Source organism: Balaenoptera borealis (assembly GCF_965194805.1).
Source record: "Balaenoptera borealis genome assembly, chromosome: 12".
Taxonomy (NCBI): Eukaryota; Metazoa; Chordata; class Mammalia; order Artiodactyla; family Balaenopteridae; genus Balaenoptera; species Balaenoptera borealis.
The window spans coordinates 57,510,265-57,533,088 of record NC_138869.1 but is presented as its reverse complement, the minus strand read 5'-3'; the positions used below and the strand labels follow the sequence as shown (position 1 = coordinate 57,533,088).

General features: G+C 35.8%; 1 protein-coding gene and 1 long non-coding RNA gene across 2 annotated transcripts in view; one reads left to right on the top strand and one right to left on the bottom strand.

The window, feature by feature from the left end:
• Nucleotides 1–22,824, bottom strand: part of LOC309608562 — a 733,071-nt gene that overhangs the window by 273,943 nt on the left and 436,304 nt on the right. The window lies entirely within an intron of this gene.
• STT3B (STT3 oligosaccharyltransferase complex catalytic subunit B) overlaps nt 1–22,824 on the top strand; it is a 99,171-nt gene that overhangs the window by 67,812 nt on the left and 8,535 nt on the right. Inside the window, exons 4-13 of the mRNA XM_082348472.1 lie at nt 146–211; nt 1,839–1,938; nt 11,669–11,767; nt 12,899–13,045; nt 14,305–14,353; nt 15,742–15,896; nt 18,310–18,521; nt 19,740–19,927; nt 20,663–20,834; nt 21,718–21,891. Of these exons, the coding sequence (XP_082204598.1) occupies nt 146–211; nt 1,839–1,938; nt 11,669–11,767; nt 12,899–13,045; nt 14,305–14,353; nt 15,742–15,896; nt 18,310–18,521; nt 19,740–19,927; nt 20,663–20,834; nt 21,718–21,891 (1,362 nt within the window). The remainder of the gene's footprint in view (nt 1–145; nt 212–1,838; nt 1,939–11,668; nt 11,768–12,898; nt 13,046–14,304; nt 14,354–15,741; nt 15,897–18,309; nt 18,522–19,739; nt 19,928–20,662; nt 20,835–21,717; nt 21,892–22,824) is intronic.

Below are 22,824 nucleotides of genomic sequence, written 5' to 3'. Positions count from 1 at the left end.
ATCCAAGTATCTGTATAACCTCATTACTCTTTTCAAAAAATAATCTTTGCTTTTTGTAATACAGGTTTACTAAACATTTAACCTTTTTTCATTCAGCAGGAACATTTATAAACTTTATTATATCAGTTGCTTGTTTGTTTTTTAGGTAAAATCTGTAAAAACTGGGTCAGTTTTTTGGACGATGTGCTGCTGCTTGTCATATTTCTATATGGTAAGATTTCATGTTACAAACTACATGAGGGCAAACAAGTCTTTGGCAGCTGGATCAGTGCCTCCTCTTTATCATTCCCTTCTCAGCCAGGGCTACTTCTCCACTTCGTTTCTCCTGCAGTCTTTAAGATCTTTTGTTTAATGTATTCTCTTTCCTTACTACCACTCTCTTTCCTACTCCCACCTTCAGGGCCTGGTATGGACTTTTACTTTAGTGGGGAGGGCTAGTACTCAGCCCCTCAAACGTAATACTTGCAGTAAGTGAAACAAAAACTTTTCTTTCAAATGTACAACTTTTCCTAAATAATGGTCACATTCTCTAGGTTAACCTGTAAACTACTTAACATAATTTTTTTCAACAGATTACTTAAGATTGGGGTTCAGTATTACCTCTTTAATCTCCTGCCGTTCTTTTCCACACCACAGCCTATATAGTAGTCTTATGCTGAAAATTAATGATAATCTTAAGTAACTTTTTTTTGTTTCTTAAACAAATGTCATGGAATTTGTGCTTCCATATTATCCATGCCCGTTTTAAAGTGGTTAAAGGTTAGGACACATTCTGTGCAGTTGTACTCAATAATAGCAAACTCATTCTCTTTCAAGTTTAGACTGAAATTTTGGAAATAACCAGAAGTCCTTCAGTTAGAACTGGAACTCAACCAGAGTAATGTTGTCTTTGGTGAAAAATAGCGTATGACTGTAGCAGTAAACTGGTGTTCTTATGTGAATTGTAAACTGAAGGCCATTTCTTTTAAATTGTTTTTATATATTTTAGACAAGGGCAGCATTGTTAGAACATGTATGTTAACATATAGTCTCCTAAGGTGACTGTTGGTACAAATGGTTCTTTTAAGCTTTTAGTTATTAGAGAACATGCAAGAACTTTGATCTTGACAGACCTTATTGCCTGTTACTGAATGTACTTAATAAATTCTATTGGTTTGGAATAAACATAATCTTTAGAATCTTTATTGATTTAGACCAGAACATAACATACTCAATTGTCTGGTAAATAGAATTATTCTAATTTTGTGCTACAGGCTAAACATTAAACTGGGATCTTGATTTGTATCCATTGGTAGGAAGAAATTTATACCCAAGGTAGCACCTTTTGTCTTGAGGATCACAAAGCACATCCAGATCATCTGAGTATTCCATTTAGTTGTCGACTAATGCTAACATCCATTGTTCTTATTCTTAGTGAAGTTTCTTGCAACGTATTTATCATCAAAAATGGAGGGAGTAAAAGGGGTTTTTTTCTTTTAAAAATTTATGATCTATATTCTAAAAGTCTATCTCCATGACAGTCTTTTTATTGCCAATTCACAAATTATATTGTTCTCAGTGTTCTTATAAGTTTAATTTAATTTGACCATTTCTCCAGTGAATATATAAAAGTGTATTGGATTTATGGTATTGTGTTGTTACTTATCAATAAAAATAAAGAAAAATAGGTTATTTGTAGGTTACAAATCCATTTTTAAGCATCTCAAAATTGCTAAAAATCCTAGTGTTTATATTTGCTTATTATATGTTTAGATTGTCATGACATGTCATCACAAAACTTAATCTATTTTTAAAAGCAAGTATATAAATTATTTAACTTAGCATTTCTTTACTCATAGGTCTCTGCTTGGGGTGGTTATGTGTTTATTATCAACCTTATTCCACTGCATGTATTTGTGTTGTTACTAATGCAGAGATACAGCAAAAGAGTCTACATAGGTAAGTGATTTGACTTCTGATAGCTGTCAACTTCTAAGAGGTGTTTCATATACGTTCTTTTCATTGAACAGACATTTCTGTTAGGTTAGTATTATTCATGAGGAGGTAAAAATAATTTTAGATTTATTTTGCTTTTTGTATTAATAAGGAGGGTCAGGCATTTTTACTAAGTGTGTTGTTATCAACTTTCCCTTAATGAGTTTTTGTCGAAATCAGTCTAGATTTAATATTTGTCAACCTTTTATTTTAATTCGGGGGAATGGGCATTTCTATCATTCACATATACACATTGTTCAAATTCAGCTTACTCACTGTAAGAGATTAAGGATCCTTAACAGTTTAATAAACTTTTGAAAGCTCTTTCTGTATAATATACAACGGACTGTCTTAGTCCATTCTAGCTGCTATAACAAAATACCAGAGACTGAGTAGTTTATAAACAATAGAAATTTATTTCTCAGTTTTGGAGGCCAGAAAATCCAAAATCAAGGCACCAGAATGCTCACATTCTTGCGAGGGCTGTTTTCCTGTTCCACAGCTGGTACCTTCTTTGTCCCCACCTGATAGAAGGAATGAGCAAGCTCTCTGGGGCCTCTTTTAAAAGGGTACTGCTTCCTTGGAGCCCTCATTACCTAATCACCTCCCAAAGGCTACCTCCTAATACCATTTCCGTGGGCATTAGGTTTTCAGCATTGAATTCTGGGGAGAAACAAACATTCGGACCCTAATAGAGACTGAGTATTTTCTCTACACAATTTTAATTTGCTCTACAGGTTTTAAAGCATATCTTTTGAATAAGATGCTTAGTAATAGATGATGTCTCAAATCTTAGAGCGCATTTTCTATGAGAGAGACAGAACTTCTTTGGGTTGAATTAATCACAGAGAAGTTATGATCTGAAACCAGTGTCTTAGTAAAATAATATAATTCCATTATAATAATGTTGGAAATCAGTAACAAAAAGATATAAATCTTATTTACTTGATTAAAAAACAGTAGTTTGGCAGTTTCTCAAAAATTTAATCATAGAGTTACCGTGTGACCCACAATTCTACTCCTAGGTATATACCTAAGAGAATTGAAAATATATATTTACTTTGTAACTGCTTAGGATGTATCTCTATGAACTGTGTACTATATGCTTCTGTTATAGTCCTTACAATATTTTATTGTCTTATTTTCTGTAACAATTTTCCGTGGATTCTTTGGGCTTAAGGTATATTAAAAGGGAGACTGCGATTCTGGGACTTCCCTGGTGACACAGTGGTTAAGAATTCGCCTGCCAATGCAGGGGACATGGGTTCGATTCCTGGTCCGGGAAGATTCTATGTGCCACGGAGCAACTAAGCCAGTGGGCCACAACTAAAAAAGAAAATATATATTTACACGAAAACTTGTACTGTAACATTCATAGCAGCATTTATTATTCATGATAGCCAAAAAGTGAAGACAAACCAATGTCCATCAACTGATGAATGGATAAAGTGTGGTACATCCATGCAATGGAATATTATTTGGCAATGAAAAGGAATAAAGTACTGATAACATGCTACATCATGAGCCTTGAAAACATTGTGCTAAGTAAAATAAGCCAGGCACAAAAGGCCATATACTGTAGGATTCTTTTTGTATGAAGTGTCCAGTGCAGGCAAATCCATAAAGACAGCAAGCAGATTAGAGACAGGAAGTTGATTTAGTGGTTGCCAGGGGTCTGGGGAGTAGAGGAGTGACTGCTAATGGGTAGGGGGTTTCTTTTGGGGGTGAGCAAATGTTCTGGAATTAGATAGTGGTGATAGTTACACAGCTTTATGAATATAATAAAAACCACTCAATGGTACATTTTAAAAGGATAGGTTGTTTTTTTTTTTAGTACAAATTATATCAGTTTTTAAAAGTTAGAGTATATTAATTATATTTACCATTTCAGCATACTTTATAACAATCACCACTGAAATAGTACATCTGTATGTATCAAGTTCTTCTTATATAGCACAAACTGTCCTAATTTCTTCACATGTATTTAACTCATTTAGTCTTCATAACCACACTGTGAGGATAGTTACTATTACTATCCTCATTTTACAGATGAGGAAACAAGAGAAGACATAATTTGCTCAAAATCATGTAGCTAGTAATGGAGCTGAAGCCTGAACTTAGATATTTTGGCTCCATAGCCCGTAATGCAAAAAAATCACTGTAACTGTGTGCCTGCCATATAAATAAATACCTTACTGGGGAAATATATCAACCTATGATAAATCTCTTTACCCTGAAAACACTGTAAACAATCATTGGAATCCAGAAAAGAAGATGACAGATTAAACAATAACTCTCGGCTTTTTGTTTTGGAACTATACAAGGAAAAACATTTTAAGTTAAATGGTTATGGGGAGGAACTAAGAATTTCTTTGTTTAATTTAAAAAATTGGGGTCCTGAAAATGTAATGGTCAGGAGAACAGAGTTAGGGAGAAGATTGAAGGATAGACTTTTGCAAAATGCCCCTGAATCAGGAAGAGGAAGAACTAAAGGAAGAGTTAGAAGTAGCCAGATAAATACATTGTTAAGGAGGTCAAATGGGAGTATTTTATACATACAAGTTTAAAGCATGAACAGTGACCAAGTCCTCTTAAGTGTTAGCACTAAGATCAGGTAGGATGAGAGTTGAGAAAAGACCTTGTATTTGATGGATAGGATTTCTCTGGTCACTTTAGAAAAGCATACAGTTAACACTGCTTTGGTTGGCTCTTGAGAATATAAGAATATTAGAAAAGCTTTTCAGAGGGAAGAAAAAATAAAATGGGTTAGGGATGTTATGGATGTGTATGAAGTTAGATTAGCAAAGTCTTAGATAATTTCATGGTGTTCAAATTCTCCACCCCACCCTCCTTGTTTATATTTAGCTCTAGAAGTTACCAAGGAACATCATCTTATACTTTCAAATTATATTTCTTTGTTTTTTTTCTGCTGTACTATCCGTGATTTCATTTTAGGTATCAGTACGAAGTATATTTGCTATTTTTAAAAGTTGTGATTGTCTCTCCACTCAGGTGTTTTGAACAAGTCGCTTCTTGCTGCTTTTACAAATAGAGCTTATAAAATAATAGTTTACAAGACTCATTCTCTACATAGTTTGCAATGAACAGCATCCTGGAAAAAGAAAAATTATTTTTCTCATTATGTATATCTGTTAAGTTAGTCATTGTATTTCTCTCTGCTGGTCGAGAAGAATCCGTGGAGGGTTTTTTTTATTTTTAGTTTTTGGGGGGCGGGGGGGGGCAATCTTGTGAGCTTTAATTGCATATAAGTTTCTTACCATTTTTCACCCTGCTTATTTACCAGCATTCACAGTAGTCAAGTAATCAAGCAGTGATAAAGTATCTTTATTAGTCAAAAGCTTCAACAGTCTTACAAGCCTTTAATCATATTTGTTAATAATAAAGCAAAATTGGTTGAATTTTAAAGTATTTCCTCACTATGTTTCTTTTGGTTAGTACTATTTTGGTTGAGAGAGACAGGGGATGGCAAAGGAGTATTTTGCTAGACCTTTCCATCATCACCCAGGAGATAAAACAACTCAGAAATGGTAAGGTGATTTAATGGTGGATCAAAGTTAACAGGAATATAATATTCACAAAACCTTTTCTAACTTTATTTAAGTAAAAGGAAGTATAGCAGTACTTTAAAAGCATGAAGGGTACTGTCAACATAAGTTATTTAAGCAGGTACTTGAAGGTTAGTTTGGGGAACAGCAGGAGCTTCTTGAAAACTTGACATTCTTTTGGAACTCGAATCAGGCCTTTCAGTGCCTTTTATTTTATAGAACAATTCATTTGTACACCTTAAGTCAAGGACAGTGGTTTGTTTCTTCTCTGTATCAATCTGGTCCCACCCCATACCCTTGGATTAAAAAAAAATAAAGTACTTAAAAATTTTTATTTATTTATTTATTTTTTTATGTTTGGTTGCGTTGGGTCTTCGTTGCTGTGCACAGGCTTTCTGTAGTTGCGTCGAGCGGGGGCTACTCTTCATTGTGGTGTGTGGGCTTCTCATTGCAGTGGCTTCTCTTGTGGAGCACGGGCTCTAGGTGTGCTGTCTTCAGTAGTTGTGGCGTGCGGGCTCAGTAGTTGTGGCTGGCAGGCTCTAGAGCACAGGCTCAGTAGTTGTGGCACACAGGCTTAGTTGCTCCGCAGCATGTGGGATCTTTCCAGACCAGGGTTCAAACCCATGCCCTCTGCATTGGCAGGCGGATTATTAACCTCTGCGCCACCAGGGAAGTCCCAAAACAAATATAAAGTACTTTAAGAGTGAAAAGATGTTTAGGTTCTGTTTCAGAAGATTACTATTTGTCCCAAACCAAAGAGATTTTCTTTGGTTAAAAATAACCAAACAGAATAACAGACTTTGTATGTATCTTCCTAATGGTAATTTGGGGGGAATTCTGACACACTGGAAGTATGGTCTGCAGTAGTGAAGGCCAGTAACTGTACTTCCACAGGATGGCAGTGTGATGAACATTGTCGTGATGTAATAAATGATTACTACATTATTGGTCTTGTGCGTTTTCTTAGAGCTTACTACTTTGATGGAAAGCTTTATTCGTCTGGTTTAAAGGGTAAGAAAAGTAGGTTAAGATGGATGCATAGAAGGTTGTGATAGATGTAGATAGTAGTTTGGTCAAATTTCATAAAGAGCCCGGAGGAAGAATTGGTGGAGAATGATTGCCATGTGTTTGTGTTGTTGAGGTCTTTTGAGAACATTAGAGAATGGTACAGGTGTTGTCAACTGTCTCTTCAATGCCCATGTCAAGAAGAGGAGCTCTCTCCCTCTAAGTTTTTATAGAGCCAGGGTTTTTTCCACTAATGTCACATGTACTTGCTTCATTGTATTGTGGTTATTTGTGTACATCTCTGATTTCCCCAATTAGATATCTAACTCTTAGAGGACAGGATTGATCTTAATAAGATTTTGTATTTTTAGAAAGTCTTGACCATGATAGACATAAACTTAATATTTGAATGAATTAATTAAAGAGATAATTTTTAAACACACTGTTTGATGCTCTGGTATAAAGAATGGAGAAAAACTTGTTTTCATTTTGCAGTGGAGATTGTGTTTATTTTTAAGAATTGAAAGTTACTTCACTATTTCTTAATACTCAAGTATATCTAATTCTTATTTTCATTGTTTTAAAACATGGGTTTGTAAACGGGATTTAAATTGAGGTATGGAGATGTATATCTAATTTTACAGGTTCAAGAAGAAGGGCAGTATTAAAAGCAAGATGAGCTTGTGACATTTTATATTACTTGGCAGGCAATCCTGAATTTAATAGTGTTAAAAAAACAAAATTCAACTGAGTAAATTTTAAGTATTTAATTGGCTTTATGAATGATTCATAAGTTGAGCGGCATCACATCTAGCCAAGTAGAAAGGAGCTCCAAAGAGCCTCAGAAAGGGAAAGATTTTCATAGGCAAGACAAGGAAATTCACAAACAGAAATGCCTTTCAGGCTTAGGTAACCTACCTATTGGGGAGGGAAGGGTCTGTGTGTCAGATTACCTCATCTTTCTTTGGTGAGGGGGGTTTAGAAAGAATTACCTCATTGGTGCTGACCAAAAAATTCCACACTGACCAGTTAGGATTGCATTCCTGGGGAAGGTTGTGACTACAATTAAGGTTATGAATTAAGTTTTGATTTTAGCCCAGGTGACTCCATTTGGGGCCTGTCATTTCTTTAACAATGGAAATATTGGTGTGTTAAAGAGTGCTGTGAAGTAGAACATATATCCCCCTATGTAAACATCTCAGTATCAGTGATCCAAAAAAGATAAAAATAGGGAAGACATGAATCCAGTTCTCTGAAAAGGAAATGGTTATCTTTGGATTATTGCATATAGCACATTTATCAGCTTTGTATCATTGGTGCATGTAAGTAGGTATAAATGAGGTTAATTTGGATAGAGGAATATTTATAGGAAAAATATTGTTTAGATAGAACTTGTCTGTTTCTGTTAGTTCAGATTTATTTGACATTAATATATATTTACAAAGTAATGTTTACAAATTTAAGTCCCACCTGGCCTTTTTTATGTTTGCCGAGATTGAATTTCTTTTTCTTGAACTCATCTCCATCTTTTTATTAACTTGAACTCTAGTTCACCTACTTCTTTTTTTTTTTTTAATTTATTTTATTTATTTCTTTTTGGCTGCATTGGGTCTTTGTTGCTGTGCGCGGGCTTTCTTTAGTTGCGGCGAGCGGGGGCTACTCTTTGTTGCAGTGTGCGGGCTTCTCATTGCGGTGGCTTCTCTTGTTGCGGAGCATGGGCTCTAGGCGTGTGGGCTTCAGTAGTTGTAGCTCACGGACTCTAGAGTACAGGCTCAGTAGTTGCGGCGCACGGGCTTAGTTGCTCCGCGGCATGTGGGATCTTCCTGGACCAGGGCTCGAACCCGTATCTCCTGCACTGGCAGGTGGATTCTTAACCACTGTGCCACCAGGGAAGCCCTAGTGCACCTACTTTTTTATAAAATGTTTTCTTCTTCACTAATGACAATAAATACCTCTGTGAAGTTGCATAAAACTGCTGAAATGAGAATATTACCAGGTTTAGTCTTCTCTTTTTGGATATGCCTGGAAATGAACTTGAGCAAATCCCTGAGAGGAAACTTCATTGATAGTTTCCAGGCAAGTGATCGCTGAAATTTTTATATTACCAAGCACAGTATAGTCCCATTTGAAGAGACAGTATGATGTGTGTACGCATCATGTATATGTGTGCCGACCATGCCTTCTAGTGATTATTTCTGGAAAATGTGACTTAAAGGGAAGTAAATGGGCTAGAGACTTTCACTTTTTACTGTGTTTTTTTTTTTTTTCTAAACAATACATTACCTTTACAATTAAGAACAAACCAAACAAACAAAAAAGAACAAACCAGTAATCCATGGAAACAGATGCAGATTTGTGTTTGCCTTGCCCTGGGATAGAGGGGATGGGGTGAGTATGAGGTTTTCTTTTGGGATGATGAAAATGTTTTGAGACTAGAGAGGTTTGGTGGTTGTACAACATTGAGAATATACTAAATGCCCCTGAATTGTTCACTTCAAAATGATTATATGTGAATTTGACCTCAGTTTTTTTTTTAAAGACTTTACTTTTTTGTTCAGTGTGTGCCATTTGTCATATCTAATCCAAATTCTGTGGCAGTGTTATATAATATTCAGTGTTCATTTGTGTTTATAAAAAAGAGAAATCCAGCCTCAGAGGATGTAAGTAGACTTAACTATAATTAATACACATCAATGACATAAGGTTTTCTCAGGCTTGGCCTTTCTAATTGTGCCTTTTTTTTTTTTTTTTTTTTTTAATTTTTGGCTGCGTTGGGTCTTCATTGCTGTGCGGGAGCTTTCTCTAGTTGCGGTGAGCGGGGGCTACTCTTTGTTGTGGTGCGCAGGCTTGTGATTGTGGTGGCTTCTCTTGTCGTGGAGCACGGGCTCTAGGCGCGCAGGCTTCAGTAGTTGTGGCACACGGGCTCAGTAGTTGTGGCTCGCGGGCTCTAGAGCACAGGTTCAGTAGTTGTAGCTCACGGCCTTAGTTGATCCATGGCATGTGGGATCTTCCCAGACCAGGGCTTGAACCCGTATCCCCTGCATTGGCAGGCAGATTCTTAACCACTGTGCCACCAGGGAAGTCCCTCTAATTGTGCTTTGTGTGCTCAATATTTCTCCAGGGTTTAATTTCTCAGCTCTAGGTGTCTAAAAGGCCTGTTGATCATAGAATCTTAGCTTATTATTATTGGGGCGGAGGAGGGGAGGGATCTACAAGTCTCGTCCAAACTCCTCATTCTGTTGCGAGGAAACAAACTTTTGTTTTTAAGTAGTTGTTCAAGGTCACACAATGACCTTGTTCCCATTTTTTTTTCTAATTCTGCCTCTGTGACTCTTCGTCTGGGTGTCTACACAGACTGATTTGTTAAAGAAACATACTGTTATTAGATAACCCATCAACCAAATTGGTTGACAGTTCAAATATATGTGACATAGAAATTCTTATTTATATTTACTTAACTCTTATTGCATTTGTGTTCAACTATCTTATTGAGGGTAATTGTATTCCAACACTAATATGTCTGGAAAGTACATTGTTGGATGGGTTACTTCTGCAGCGTCCTCTAGACAACTGGTTCTCTATTAGCTTGAGGTCATCAGAAACTTTATACATTGGTCCTTCCTATTACATTTACTTAAGCTTCTTATCCTTTTCTAACACTGTAGTCATCTCTCATCAGACAGCTTGGAAGACAACTTAACATTTGAACCATTAACACATAATTTACCTTCTATAAATGGGTTTCTTTTAAAAGCAAATAAGCATTCTTTTTTTTTTTTAATAGTTCTTTAAGTTAGTTGTAGGGTATTTTTATTTATTTATTTTATTTATTTTTTGTCGGTGTTGCGTCTTCGTTTCTGTGCGAGGGCTTTCTCTAGTTGTGGCAAGCGGGGGCCACTCTTCATCGTGGTGCGCGGGCCTCTCACTGTCGCGGCCTCTCTTGTTGCGGAGCACAGGCTCCAGACGCGTAGGCTCAGTAGTTATGGCTCACGGGCCCAGTTGCTCCACGGCATGTGGGATCTTCCCAGACCAGGGCTCGAACCCGTGTCCCCTGCATTGGCAGGCAGACTCTCAACTACTGCGCCACCAGGGAAGCCCCAAATAAGCATTCTTTCTCAGCTGAGTTGAGTGAAGGGAAGCATATGCTGTGCTGTACAATGTGTAGCATACAGATATGCCTGCTGTAACAGTTCTCTTGCAGTCTTTTTTTTCTAATAGAGTACTTTATTTGCCAACAACTAAATATTGACTATACTTCATAAAGTATGTGAATAAGCTTTATAAATGGAATAATCTTCACATTAACTTATTTTACATGAGTTTTAACTTCATTTCTAAATAATTTTTAATTACAGTGATTCCAAATACTTTCGCTGTAATCAGCTTGTCTGGTAGTGATCTGTGAACACCTAAATGCAAAAATAAGTCTGTTATACAAATTGTAGCCCCTCCCCAATTTACCTATACACTTAGGTTGATATAAGCCAAGAATACTATATAGTATATTCAGTGCCGAGAGCAAATAAGTTTCCTTTATTAGATCCTAATAAATTCAGTAACTAGTCTGTTTTATGGCTTGACTTCTGTGTTCTTTTGTTCTTTAATCACAGAAAACTTAGCGGATGGACGTAAGATTTTTTTTTTTAACTGGTTAAGTACTGTACAAAAGTGTTAGGAGACTATAAATAGGGTGTGAATACTTAAAAGCTTTTGAGACAATAGCAGCTATTCATATATGATGATGATAAGTATTCATTTGGTCATGCATACTTTGGGTTAATGCCAATAGGAATGGTGTTTACTTATGTATTACATAGCTTCTTGGGTTATGTCATTGATTATTAATGATAGATTGAAAAAAAACTTGATTCCATTTTCAGGAGAGTAAAACAGCACCAGTCTCCTTAAAATAATATTTTTTAAAATGGCAGAAAGAATTTCACGATTTATAATGTATGATTAACCATCAAATATGTATCAAATAGAATAGTCACTTCAGTATTCTATTCTTAAAATAAGTTCAGTTAAAACTTTGCTAAAAATATATGAGTTGTGTATATATTTATGTTTGAAGTACTATTGGTAGTAGTAAATTATCCTTGTTTCCTATTTTGTCTTTATAGCATATAGCACTTTCTATATTGTGGGCTTAATATTATCCATGCAGATACCCTTTGTGGGATTCCAGCCAATCAGAACAAGTGAACACATGGCAGCTGCAGGTATGAAAAATATTTATTTTCTTTCTTCTAAAGAATCTGTGAAGGTATGACTGGCCAATCTTCAGTGGAATGAAGGGTTCTTTTGGGGTTTTGTAGTTGTTTTTAATTTTGATCGTATTGGTTCTAAAACATCACCACTATAAAATATGAATATCATAGAGTTTATGGAGACTTTCTGATATTGTGTGCCTAAAAGTGCCTATCTTTGCCAGCTGTGACTGTTCTGAAAAAGCAAAACATCCTTTTTTGCAAACACTAAATAACATTTGCTTTGTATAAATTAAATAGTGTATCTGTACACTGAGTTACTGTATCACTGAGTTTTCATTTTACCAAATTTAGATGGAACATTTCATTTTTATGTTCCATACATCTCACTAAAATATTTTATCCGTATCTACTAACTGGAATTAATGGCTTTCCTATTGATTATAAGGTAATATAATTCCTCTCCCTAAAGCAGAGAATTTTGCCACCATTAATCTCGGTCACAAATAACAAGATACAATGGGAGATCTGTGAATAAAACTTTATCAGAGATTCTTCACACAAGGTGCATGATCCATAGGAAGTCTGTGGGTAGTTTTTTTGTTTGTAGCATTTTATAAATATCAGTATATTTAACTTTCTGAGACGATGTTCCATAGCTTTTATCATCAGATTCTCAGTAAGAATCTTGAACCATCTCTACCCCCCACCCAACTATAAACAGTAACCATATATCAGGATTCTCCTGATCCAGGTCATTTGTATCCTTCAGTAAATCTGAGAATTATTTTTTTAATGACGTTTCTTTATTTTTTTTCTTTTTTTCCTAGAAAACATGTTGCTAAAATATGGGACAAAGGGTGGAATTTAATGTGCTGGATAGGCTTCAGTTATTGAAATGAGATTTTTCTTGCCTGGTCCGTGTATGGGGAGTCTGATCATTTTGAAAAAAATATGTAACAGAATTTTTTGGATGTATTAATTGGTTAACTGTCATTTGACAAAGGTAATGTCAGATCAAATGACTAGTCTTTGATATGAATGGTACAAGGTATTCTAAGAAGGTCTTCCAAATTAACGTTTGTAAATGTCCTTGGTAAAAATGCTTTGTTGATTACTTATATGAACCTTTTCTTTAATTAGGTGTCTTTGCATTGCTGCAAGCTTATGCTTTCTTGCAGTATCTGAGAGACCGATTAACAAAACAAGAGTTCCAGACCCTGTTCTTTTTGGGTGTATCACTAGCTGCAGGTGCTGTGTTCCTTAGTGTCATCTATTTGACTTATACAGGTAGGTGTCATCCCCTGTAGGATATGAATCTTGTCTCTAGGTTATTGCAAAAGGTAATTCTTTTTCAAATTTTGTACATGTTCCATTTATCCTAGTAGGTTAAATATTGTGGTTTCTTTACAAACTGTATGAAAATAATAGTCAGAGGTTCTATAAAATATGAATAGCACTACAAATTTTGATTTTTTTTTTTTTAACAGTATCTTAATTTTGCTGCTTCAGGTTCTGATAAATCCACTTTCAAGCATCCTTCTCTTGATGGATGAATAGGCCCAAAATGTATAAAATTCAAAGCTTCCAGTGTTAACAGTGCAGGTTTACCCTCCCTTGTGTACGTATACTCTATCTCCTGCTTTTAAACAGTCAACCAAATCAGTTTCAGTCTGCTTCTGGATTCCAAGTTACTTTCTAATCCTGACTTTACTAGTACCTAGAAACAGGTCAAATTCTTTCTGAAGGTATGCCAAATTAATGTACCAGCCTACATCATAAAATCATGAAGAATTAATTGACAGGAATAAAAGGCACGAATGTTTAAAATCATCTTTGTGGACTTCCCTGGTGGCACAGTGGTTGGGAGTACACCTGCCAATGCAGGGGACACGAGTTCGAGCCCTGGTCCAGGAAGATCCCACATGCCGCGGAGCAACTAAGCCTGTGTGCCACAACTACTGAGCCTGCACTCTGGAGCCTGTGAGCCACAACTACTGAAGCCCTTGCGCCTAGAGCCCATGCTCCGCAACAAGAGAAGCCGCCGCAATGAGAAGCCTGTGTACCGCAGCGAGGAGTAGCCCCCGCTCGATGCAACTAGAGAAAGCCCACGCGCGGCAATGAAGATCCAACGCAGCCAAAAATAAATAAAAAATAAATAAATTTTTTTAAAAATTAAAATCATCTTTGTAATTTATCTAAATTTGGCATACTGGACACCTCTCACTTTTTAAAATTATCCAATGCTATCTTAATATCTTAGCTTTATTTTACTAGTCAACTAGAGGTTTAAGAGAGAATTGGAAAACATTCTGCAATTTTATCTATCAACTTGTTGTATTTCTCTGGAAGTGTAATGTCCGTGGATTTTTTTTTATTTGATCCCTAACCTTATTTTATCTGACTGCCAGCTGTGTGAAATAACGTTGTCACCTATTTTTTTAAAAACAAGAATTCTTTTAATATTAGCTTAAATTAATCCATAATAATCAATAAACATAAAAACAGTGAAAAGGCAGATTAATTTCCTCTACATTTTTCCTTCCAAGGTTACATTGCACCATGGAGTGGCAGGTTTTACTCATTGTGGGATACTGGGTAAGTGCATATAAGTTATTTGCCCTCATGTTATTTCCCTTTTGTCATCTGTTCTTTATTGTTAGTATCTCTGTCAATACCTGGGCAACATTTCTAAAGTATCTAGCATGTACTAGTTTAGTAAATGTTGTATTTTGTCTGTTATAATACCTGTTTGGAATTCACCTTTAGTGTGATATGTAAGTCACATTTCTGTTCATGGGCAACTCCTTATTTAAGTTTTATTTGTTAATACATTTCAGGTAACGTGTGCCATTTTAGTAATTGATTTTTGTTTTTACCAATGTATTCAAAGTTTCCATCTGTTAGTAATATTTAATTTTTAATCATTAAGGATAGATGCTATGTTATAGCATCTATATGCCGTAGATATGAAGAAAAATTTAACTTTCTTTTTAATACCACATTATCTAAGTTTCTTGATATTTTTTAACCTATCAAATATACTAGAGAATATTTGTTGTGCTTTTTAAGAGTGCTATTATAAAAAGAGTTAGTAAAAAAGTTTTAGTTTTAAATTAGCTGAATAATTTTTTATCTCTAGAAATGTTTTCCTAAGGATAAGAAAATACCTCTTGGTGATAATTTACTTCTCTCCCTTGATTCTGCTATTCCATCTTTTTTGTTACTCCCCATGTGGGCCCAATAAAAAACCTACCACAATTTATTGAACAGGCCTGCCCTTTGGTGTGATACCAAAAGGGCTCCTACCCATGACTAATTAAAGGGCATAAGCAAATTATGTATGAATGGCTTAAGCTAACAGACACAAACTTCCAGAGATCAGCCTTTGCGTCACCAGAGTTTGAGGGAAAACCCCAGTTGTAGAAGTTAGTTATTCTGATTAGGTTAAAATCCTAGGTTAAATTTTTGTTAGTCATACTTATTCTTGCTTTCAGACTTTAACTGACCACTTTGGAATTACAGGGAAAATTTGTCCTGTCTTTTCCATTTCCCTCACCAGCCTCTGTGCCATCTCCTTGTTAAGAAAGGTATTGTGGCAATATGATATCTTATTGGATAAGGTATTTCTGCTAGTAATAAGTCCAGAAGATAGTGAAACTCGTTGATGCAAACTTAGAAAAGTACTAAGTTAAAACTGCAAAACAGATTCCTATTTGAGCAAAGATTTTTGTGTTAGAAGTCAGAGCCAACACTTTTATAACTGGCCTTAGATAATTCTGATTTTAGGAGGGGCATATTGGTTTTGGTTTTACCAGTGTGTATCAGATTTATTTCCACTCTAGCTGGTTCCATTGGAATATAGTTCTAAGCAAGAAGAGGTAGAGATAGGAACCATATCTACAATCAGAGAAAGTTTATTCATCTAAAAGGAACTCCTGTTTTATCATTTACTTTTAAATAATGTTAACTTTTTTTAATACCAGGTATGCAAAAATACACATTCCAATTATTGCATCAGTGTCTGAGCATCAACCTACAACTTGGGTATCTTTCTTCTTTGATCTACATATTCTTGTGTGTACCTTCCCAGCAGGCCTATGGTTCTGCATTAAAAATATCAACGATGAAAGAGTATTTGGTAAGAGATTTTTAATAAATACTTTGATTTATTTATTTTTGTTGAGATTTTCACTGCACTTTAAAGTTTTGTTTTTCTTTGCTTGACTGTATGCATATTTAAGATAAACTTTCCTCTCTTACTTTGCTTAACCAAGAAAAATTCAGTGAATTTGCATTATATATATTCTTAATTATTAACTTTTCATTTTGGACTAGTATATAAATTTTTCATTCAATTTATTGTTTTCTGAGAGGTTAATGCAATTATAGTCTGTGGCTGAGAATTGGAAATTATAACTGTTGACAGAATAGACTTGACTTTATTTTCTCAGTTAAATCCAATTAAGTAGAAGGAAGTTTGCAGGGGCATCCATGATCCAAATTTCAGTGCAAAAGTACATTTTGTAATGGAATAAGAATCACCTTTAAGTAAACACCCTCTTGACTGATAGATTTGTGTAATTTCCAACTTACAAGACTTAGAGATACAAACTATTTTAAAGCCAGTGTTTAGGATCTGACATTCAAAATATAAATGGACAAAATAAACAGATACCAAACACTTTTATGTAATTCAGTCATCACAAGAAGTATGCCGTGGCTGTTTTGCATTTGATAAAACCTGAAACTGAAAAAGCTTTATAATATGCACAGGGTCACACAAGCAAATAGTTTGTGCAAGCATGGGTTCTGGACCATGAGAGACACTCAGAAGTTACTGTTCCAGAGTGAAGTCAGGAGAGATAAAATAGCATCTGCATAGGTTCTAACCAAAGGATGACACTCCTTCTTTTCTGGTTTCTATAGGTCAGTGGACTCTGGATAAGGCCATGTTAATATTGTATCATTCAAAAAGATTTTAGCTTAGACATATTGCCCACTCATGCCTTAGCAGTCCCAATCCTAGGTATATACCCAAGAGAAGGGAGTGCATGTGTCCCATAAAGGACATGTTTAAGAGTATACATAGCAACTTTATCCATAATAGCCCCGAATTAGAAACATTCCAAAGGTTATCAGCAGTAGGATAAAGAGATTTTTGTGTATTTGTACAGTAGAATACAACACAACAATTAATAAAAGAATAGCATGGGTAATTAAAAGAAACCAGTACAAAAGAGAACATTTTTATATAATTTCATCACTATGAAGTATAAGAATAAGGAAAACTAAATTATCGCTTTAGAAGTCCAAATAGTGATTACCTTTTTGGGGAGGGGTGGTGAGGGGAGCAGTTATTGACTGGGAAGAGGCATGAGGGATTCTCCTGAGGAGGTATACAAATGTTCTGTATTTCGATATGGGTGCTAATTACATAGGTGTGTACATATATAAAAATCCATTGAGATAAACAATATGGTATAGTAAATGTATTTTCTAGTAAAGAAAAAAAATGTGAATTAGCTTCAAATGAGATAGGCACTCAAATGACTCAATAACTTTGTAAAGTCATATAGCCTCTAGACAGAAATGATAGAGCCTTTCCTTGTGGGGAGCACATTACCTGGAAAGCTTTGACTACTGGAAATTGCTTCCAATTTTTTTTTTTTTTTAAGTTTCTTGGCAATAACTTTATAAGTTCCTCCTTTGGTAATAAATTATATTCTTCTCATCCCATTCTTACTTTAAAGCAGGCTTTATGCCAGATACTGGCACAGACTTTTCATAGACTTTGATTCTATAAACTTACTGTGCCTAATAACACAATTCACCAAACATGTTTTCATCTGTCAGTTACATATTTTTCTAATATGTGATGCTGCTGACAAATAATGAATTGTCTCATTCCCCATAGTAGCTATAATTAAACTTGAATCATGATATGCTTCTCTAAACTGTTGATATGCAGTGTTCATTTGGTCAACACTAGTTATAATTTCTAAATATGACTTTTAAATTGGTTAGCATTATCAATTTAAAAACAATTAGGGCTTCCCTGATGGCGCAGTGGTTAAGAATCCGCCTGCCAATGCAGGGGACACGGGTTTGAGCCATGGTCCAGGAAGATCCCACATGCCGCGGAGCAACTAAGCCCATGCTCCACAACTACTGAGCCTGCGCTCTAGAGCCCGTGAGCCACAACTACTGAAGCCCACGCACCTAGAGCCTGTGCTCCGCAGCAAGAGAAGCCACCACAATGAGAAGCCCGTGCACTGCAACAAAGAGTAGCCCCAGCTTGCCACAACTAGAGAAAGCCTGCGTGCAACAACAAAGACCCAACACAGCCAAAAACAAAATAAATAAATTTATTTTTTTTTAAAAGTTCCTCTTTTAAATAAATAAATACATACATACATACATACATACAATTAGCCCTTTTATGAGATGTTTGTCTGTTTTTAGATTTTGTTTTAAATAGTTTTAAATAGTCAGTGGAGTTTCCTGGAACCCTTTTCTCTTCTGAAGTGTTACGAGAGAACTTGTCTTTGCAGTTGCTCTGTATGCCATCAGTGCTGTCTACTTTGCTGGTGTGATGGTGCGGCTGATGTTGACCTTGACTCCAGTCGTCTGTATGCTGTCTGCAATTGCATTCTCAAATGTTTTTGAGCATTATTTGGGGGATGACATGAAAAGGGAAAACCCACCTGTGGAGGACAGCAGTGATGAGGATGACAAGAGAAACCCAGGAAATTTGTATGATAAGGTGGGAAATCTAAAGTAAGGCCTTTAAAATTTTTACGTGTTTTATTTTTCCACCACAGTAAGAACTTATATATATATTATGAAGTGTGATTAAATAAGAATTTAGGCAAACTATGACATTTCTAGTTGGTCTTTACTGCTTGCCTCAAATTTTGAATCCTGGTTGGTCTTTTCACTCAGAAAGCTGGCGCTCTACTAAATTACATAAAATTTAGCGCTATAAATCCTTCTGAAACCATGTGCAAAGTGCTTATCCTTGAGGTCCATATTCACTGTAAACTTTTAAAATATTTGGTTGACTGAATAGTGATTCACGAGGGGAATAAGTGCCTTAAAAAAAAAAGTCTCCAGTTCGTTAGCACTAGGTGGCTGGCCCATATAATACTGTAATTCACTTTTAACTTCTCAGCTAACAGAGCAGGATTATATTTGGTGCAAGTGTGGAAAAGACTTAGAATCAGAGCACTTGTCTTGGATGACATAGTAAACTTTATTAACTAGATTTTTAAGTAGCAATAAGCAATGAAGCTTCGCAGTATACGTATTAATTTTGAAATTTTCTTTCTTTACTATGCTAGGTCCAATATTATTCATACAGATTAGTGCTAATAAGGCACATACCTGCTTTTGTGTTTGTGTTTGTTATGTTTTGTTTTGTGGTTTCTTAATAACTAGCCTTGCAATTTAGAACCTCTGACTCTGTTCTGTTCTCTGTTCGGTGAGGTTTTTGTTTTGTTTTCAAAAATGTAATCTTGATGTTAACAAGTCTGTTGGTTTGGGGTTTGGAAATTAGAAAACTGATTCTGATAATTCTGGATTATAGCTGGACATGGCTGTTTTCATGGTGAGGAATTCAGATTTTTTATAAGAAAAGGTGGCCAGCATGAGACCATTTGGTTATCCCCTTTGTATTTACAGAAAACATAAGGACAGTTGAGTTTGAAAGCAGCTTCTTACTGGAGGTTTTTTGCTCTGCAACCTGCTCCTGGATTGGGTTTAGTTCCAGAAAGCCTTCTTATTCACATTTGACTTTAGAATCCACCTTGATAACTTTTAGAAAATGTTGTATGACCCACACGAGAATTCCTGATGGTTATACATTTTCCTTCTGAAAGAATTAAAATGATAGATAACATTCTCCCAACTTCTCCCTTTTGAGTGTCTTAATGAAAGCAAGTCAAATGATGAATTTGTCTCATCAGTTTTTTTGCATTTTCAGGCAGGTAAAGTGAGGAAGCATGTAACTGAACAGGAAAAAACTGAAGAGGGATTAGGTCCTAATATAAAAAGCATTGTTACCATGTTGATGCTGATGCTGTTGATGATGTTTGCAGTCCACTGTACCTGGGTCACAAGCAACGCGTACTCCAGCCCAAGTGTGGTCCTGGCCTCTTACAATCATGACGGGTAAGAAGACAGCTTGACTGCAAAACGATTTGATGCCTACCCTTTTTTCCTGCCTCAAAAGAGAGAATTCAGAGATGTTTGTGAGGCTCTGCATTTGAATCTGCTGTGCTTTTCTTGTGACCTTTCCCCTGCCCGTCCCCTTTGGTAGAAGTAGGTAATAATCATTGTATTTCCTGCTCTTTTCCAAAATATCTTTGCATATATAACATACACATTAGTCTTTCTCAGTGTCGTGCTTGGACACAGAGCATCATCATTACCAGGAGGAAGTCCTTTAGAAATCTGAATTCTTGACCCCACCTCAGTGTGTAGAATGAGAAACCTGGGGGTGAGACTCAGCGATCGTGGTTTAATAAGCCCCCCTGGTGATTCTGATGCAGCTACAGTTTAAGAACAGCTGGTTTATGTACTGCAACCCCACATTCCCACCCCAGATTCTGCTTCACTTGGGTGCTCATTAGACTTGCCCAGTATCAGGCTCCACCCCAGAACTACTAAACCAGAATTTGCTTTTTTACAAGATGGCCTGGTGGGTTGTATGCATATTAAAGTCTAAGAAGCACTAGGTCTAGCTCCTCATTGATTTTTTTTTTTTTTTTTTCTCCCTACCATGGAGGCTTTTAACTACCATCCTTAAAATGTGAAATTACTTAGTGGCCTGGCACCTCAAGGTTTTAAGTTACCATCTTCACACTTATAAGATATCATTTAAAAGAATATTGTGATTGTTTTCAGCACCAGGAATATCTTAGATGATTTTAGAGAAGCTTACTTTTGGCTGAGGCAAAATACAGATGAACATGCCCGAGTGATGTCTTGGTGGGATTATGGCTATCAAATAGCTGGGATGGCTAATAGAACTACTTTGGTGGATAATAACACCTGGAATAACAGCCACATAGCACTGGTAAGAATTTGATCAACAAAAGATCAAAAGTTACAAACCTTTATTCACTACTTAGCAATCAAACTTCACTTGTGATTAAGTAGGAAAAATGTGGGTGAAAGTACTCTTTGCTTGCTGAATTTTGAACATACTTCTCTACATATTTATTCAATAAAGTGAGTTCAAGGTATGCTTACTTATTTTGTTTTTAAGAATAGAATTTATTTAAGTATCATTCAGAATTCTAGGCTGTTTGCTGGAGAATTAGGCAAAATCTGAAACTTAAAATATTATATTTGTCTTATATTTTCCATTTCATAAGTTAAGAAAAGTATTTGCAAATATGTAAAACAAATACACTGTGTTTTATGGGCATGCAAATTATGTTTGCTCTAGCTATTAAATAACTAATTTACGTTAATTAAAGTTATCACCTCTCTGTTCTTTAAAGATTTTAAATAGATAACTGGGTGTTAGCCTAATGAGTTCTCTTTGTATTAGTGTTGTAGCTAATCATTAGATGTTTAGTAAACTGAAGAAAAGGATATATTTGTGCTAGCTAGATGGATGGTCATCCTTGGCCTGAGGTTATGAGAAGTTCTACTTCTTTTAAGCTTGCCTGCTTTCATATTGAAATGTTAATTTCATGAGACCTAATTATTAGCAGAATATTAGAGCATGTATTTCTGATTTTGACATTTCTGCTATAATTGGTTGTAGTAAGTGAGGTGCTTATATATCTCAGTAAATCTGTTGAATTCATAGCAAATCATTTCTATAAAAAGAATTCCATGTAAATCAAACTCTTGAGATGCATTCCATTTTAAAGTAAAAATGTGCGTTCATTTTTATTTTTAGTGTATTTTGGGACTAAGTACACACATTCTCCTTTTTTATTCTGTAGGTGGGAAAAGCCATGTCTTCAAATGAAACGGCAGCCTATAAAATCATGAGGAGTCTGGATGTAGATTATGTTTTGGTTATTTTTGGAGGGGTTATTGGCTATTCTGGTGATGATATCAACAAATTTCTCTGGATGGTTAGGATAGCTGAAGGGGAACATCCAAAAGACATTCGGGTAAGAAACTAGGTCGTTCTCGGTGTGTGAAAGACAGCTCCCAGTAGCCCTCTTACCTCGCTAATTGCATCGTGTTTGTTTTCATTATCCTATCCCCCAAATTAGTTCTTCAGTCTGACTTTACTGTTTATTAAAGATACCATAAGCATTTTCCCAGGTTTAAAACTTTGGAAACTCATACCTGGTACTTCCATTCTCCCCTACAAAGCAATCACATGTCAAAATTCTTGCTTTTACTCCTTACAGCCTGTCACTTCTGCCCTTTCCTTCCATTTTCATTGCTTCCACTCTGGCATTGACCCCTATGCTCATAAACCTGAAATAGGACAGTAGCCTTGAAATTGCTATCTTTGCCTTATTCTTGTTCCCTCTCCCAGTCTAACATGACATTGATCATGTAACTTTCCAGCTTTTTTTTTTTTTTTTTTTAAAGCCTTCATTAGTTTAAGGAAAGGGGACTTGAAACCAGACAGACATGAGTTGGAACTAAACCCTGCCACTGTCAGCTTGGTGCTATGGGCAAGTTGTTTTTCAGCCAGTCAGCATTATATTCTTCGAGCACTAGGTCTTGTTCTAGGTTCTAGTGTTATAATGGTGATTACGGCTGTTTCAGTTGATCACTAACAGATGCCAGGAATAATTCATTTGTAGTGCTGTTATGAGAATTTATAGTAACACAGATGAAGCCTCAGCCTAGAGGCTGGTTTGAAATAATCATAATGATGATTGAAATAAGGAAGCAGTGGTATGAAGTCCAAACGCTTTAGCTCAGAGTGCAACCCCTTAATACTTCACTTTCCTTTGCTGGCCTCTTGTCCTTCTGTCACCTTTTTCCACTCTGTCGATCTACTCTAGCCCATGAAACTTGCCTCGTGGTTTCTTTCCTTGGCTCATCTGACACACGTGTTTATACTCTTTTCTTCTTGGAGTACC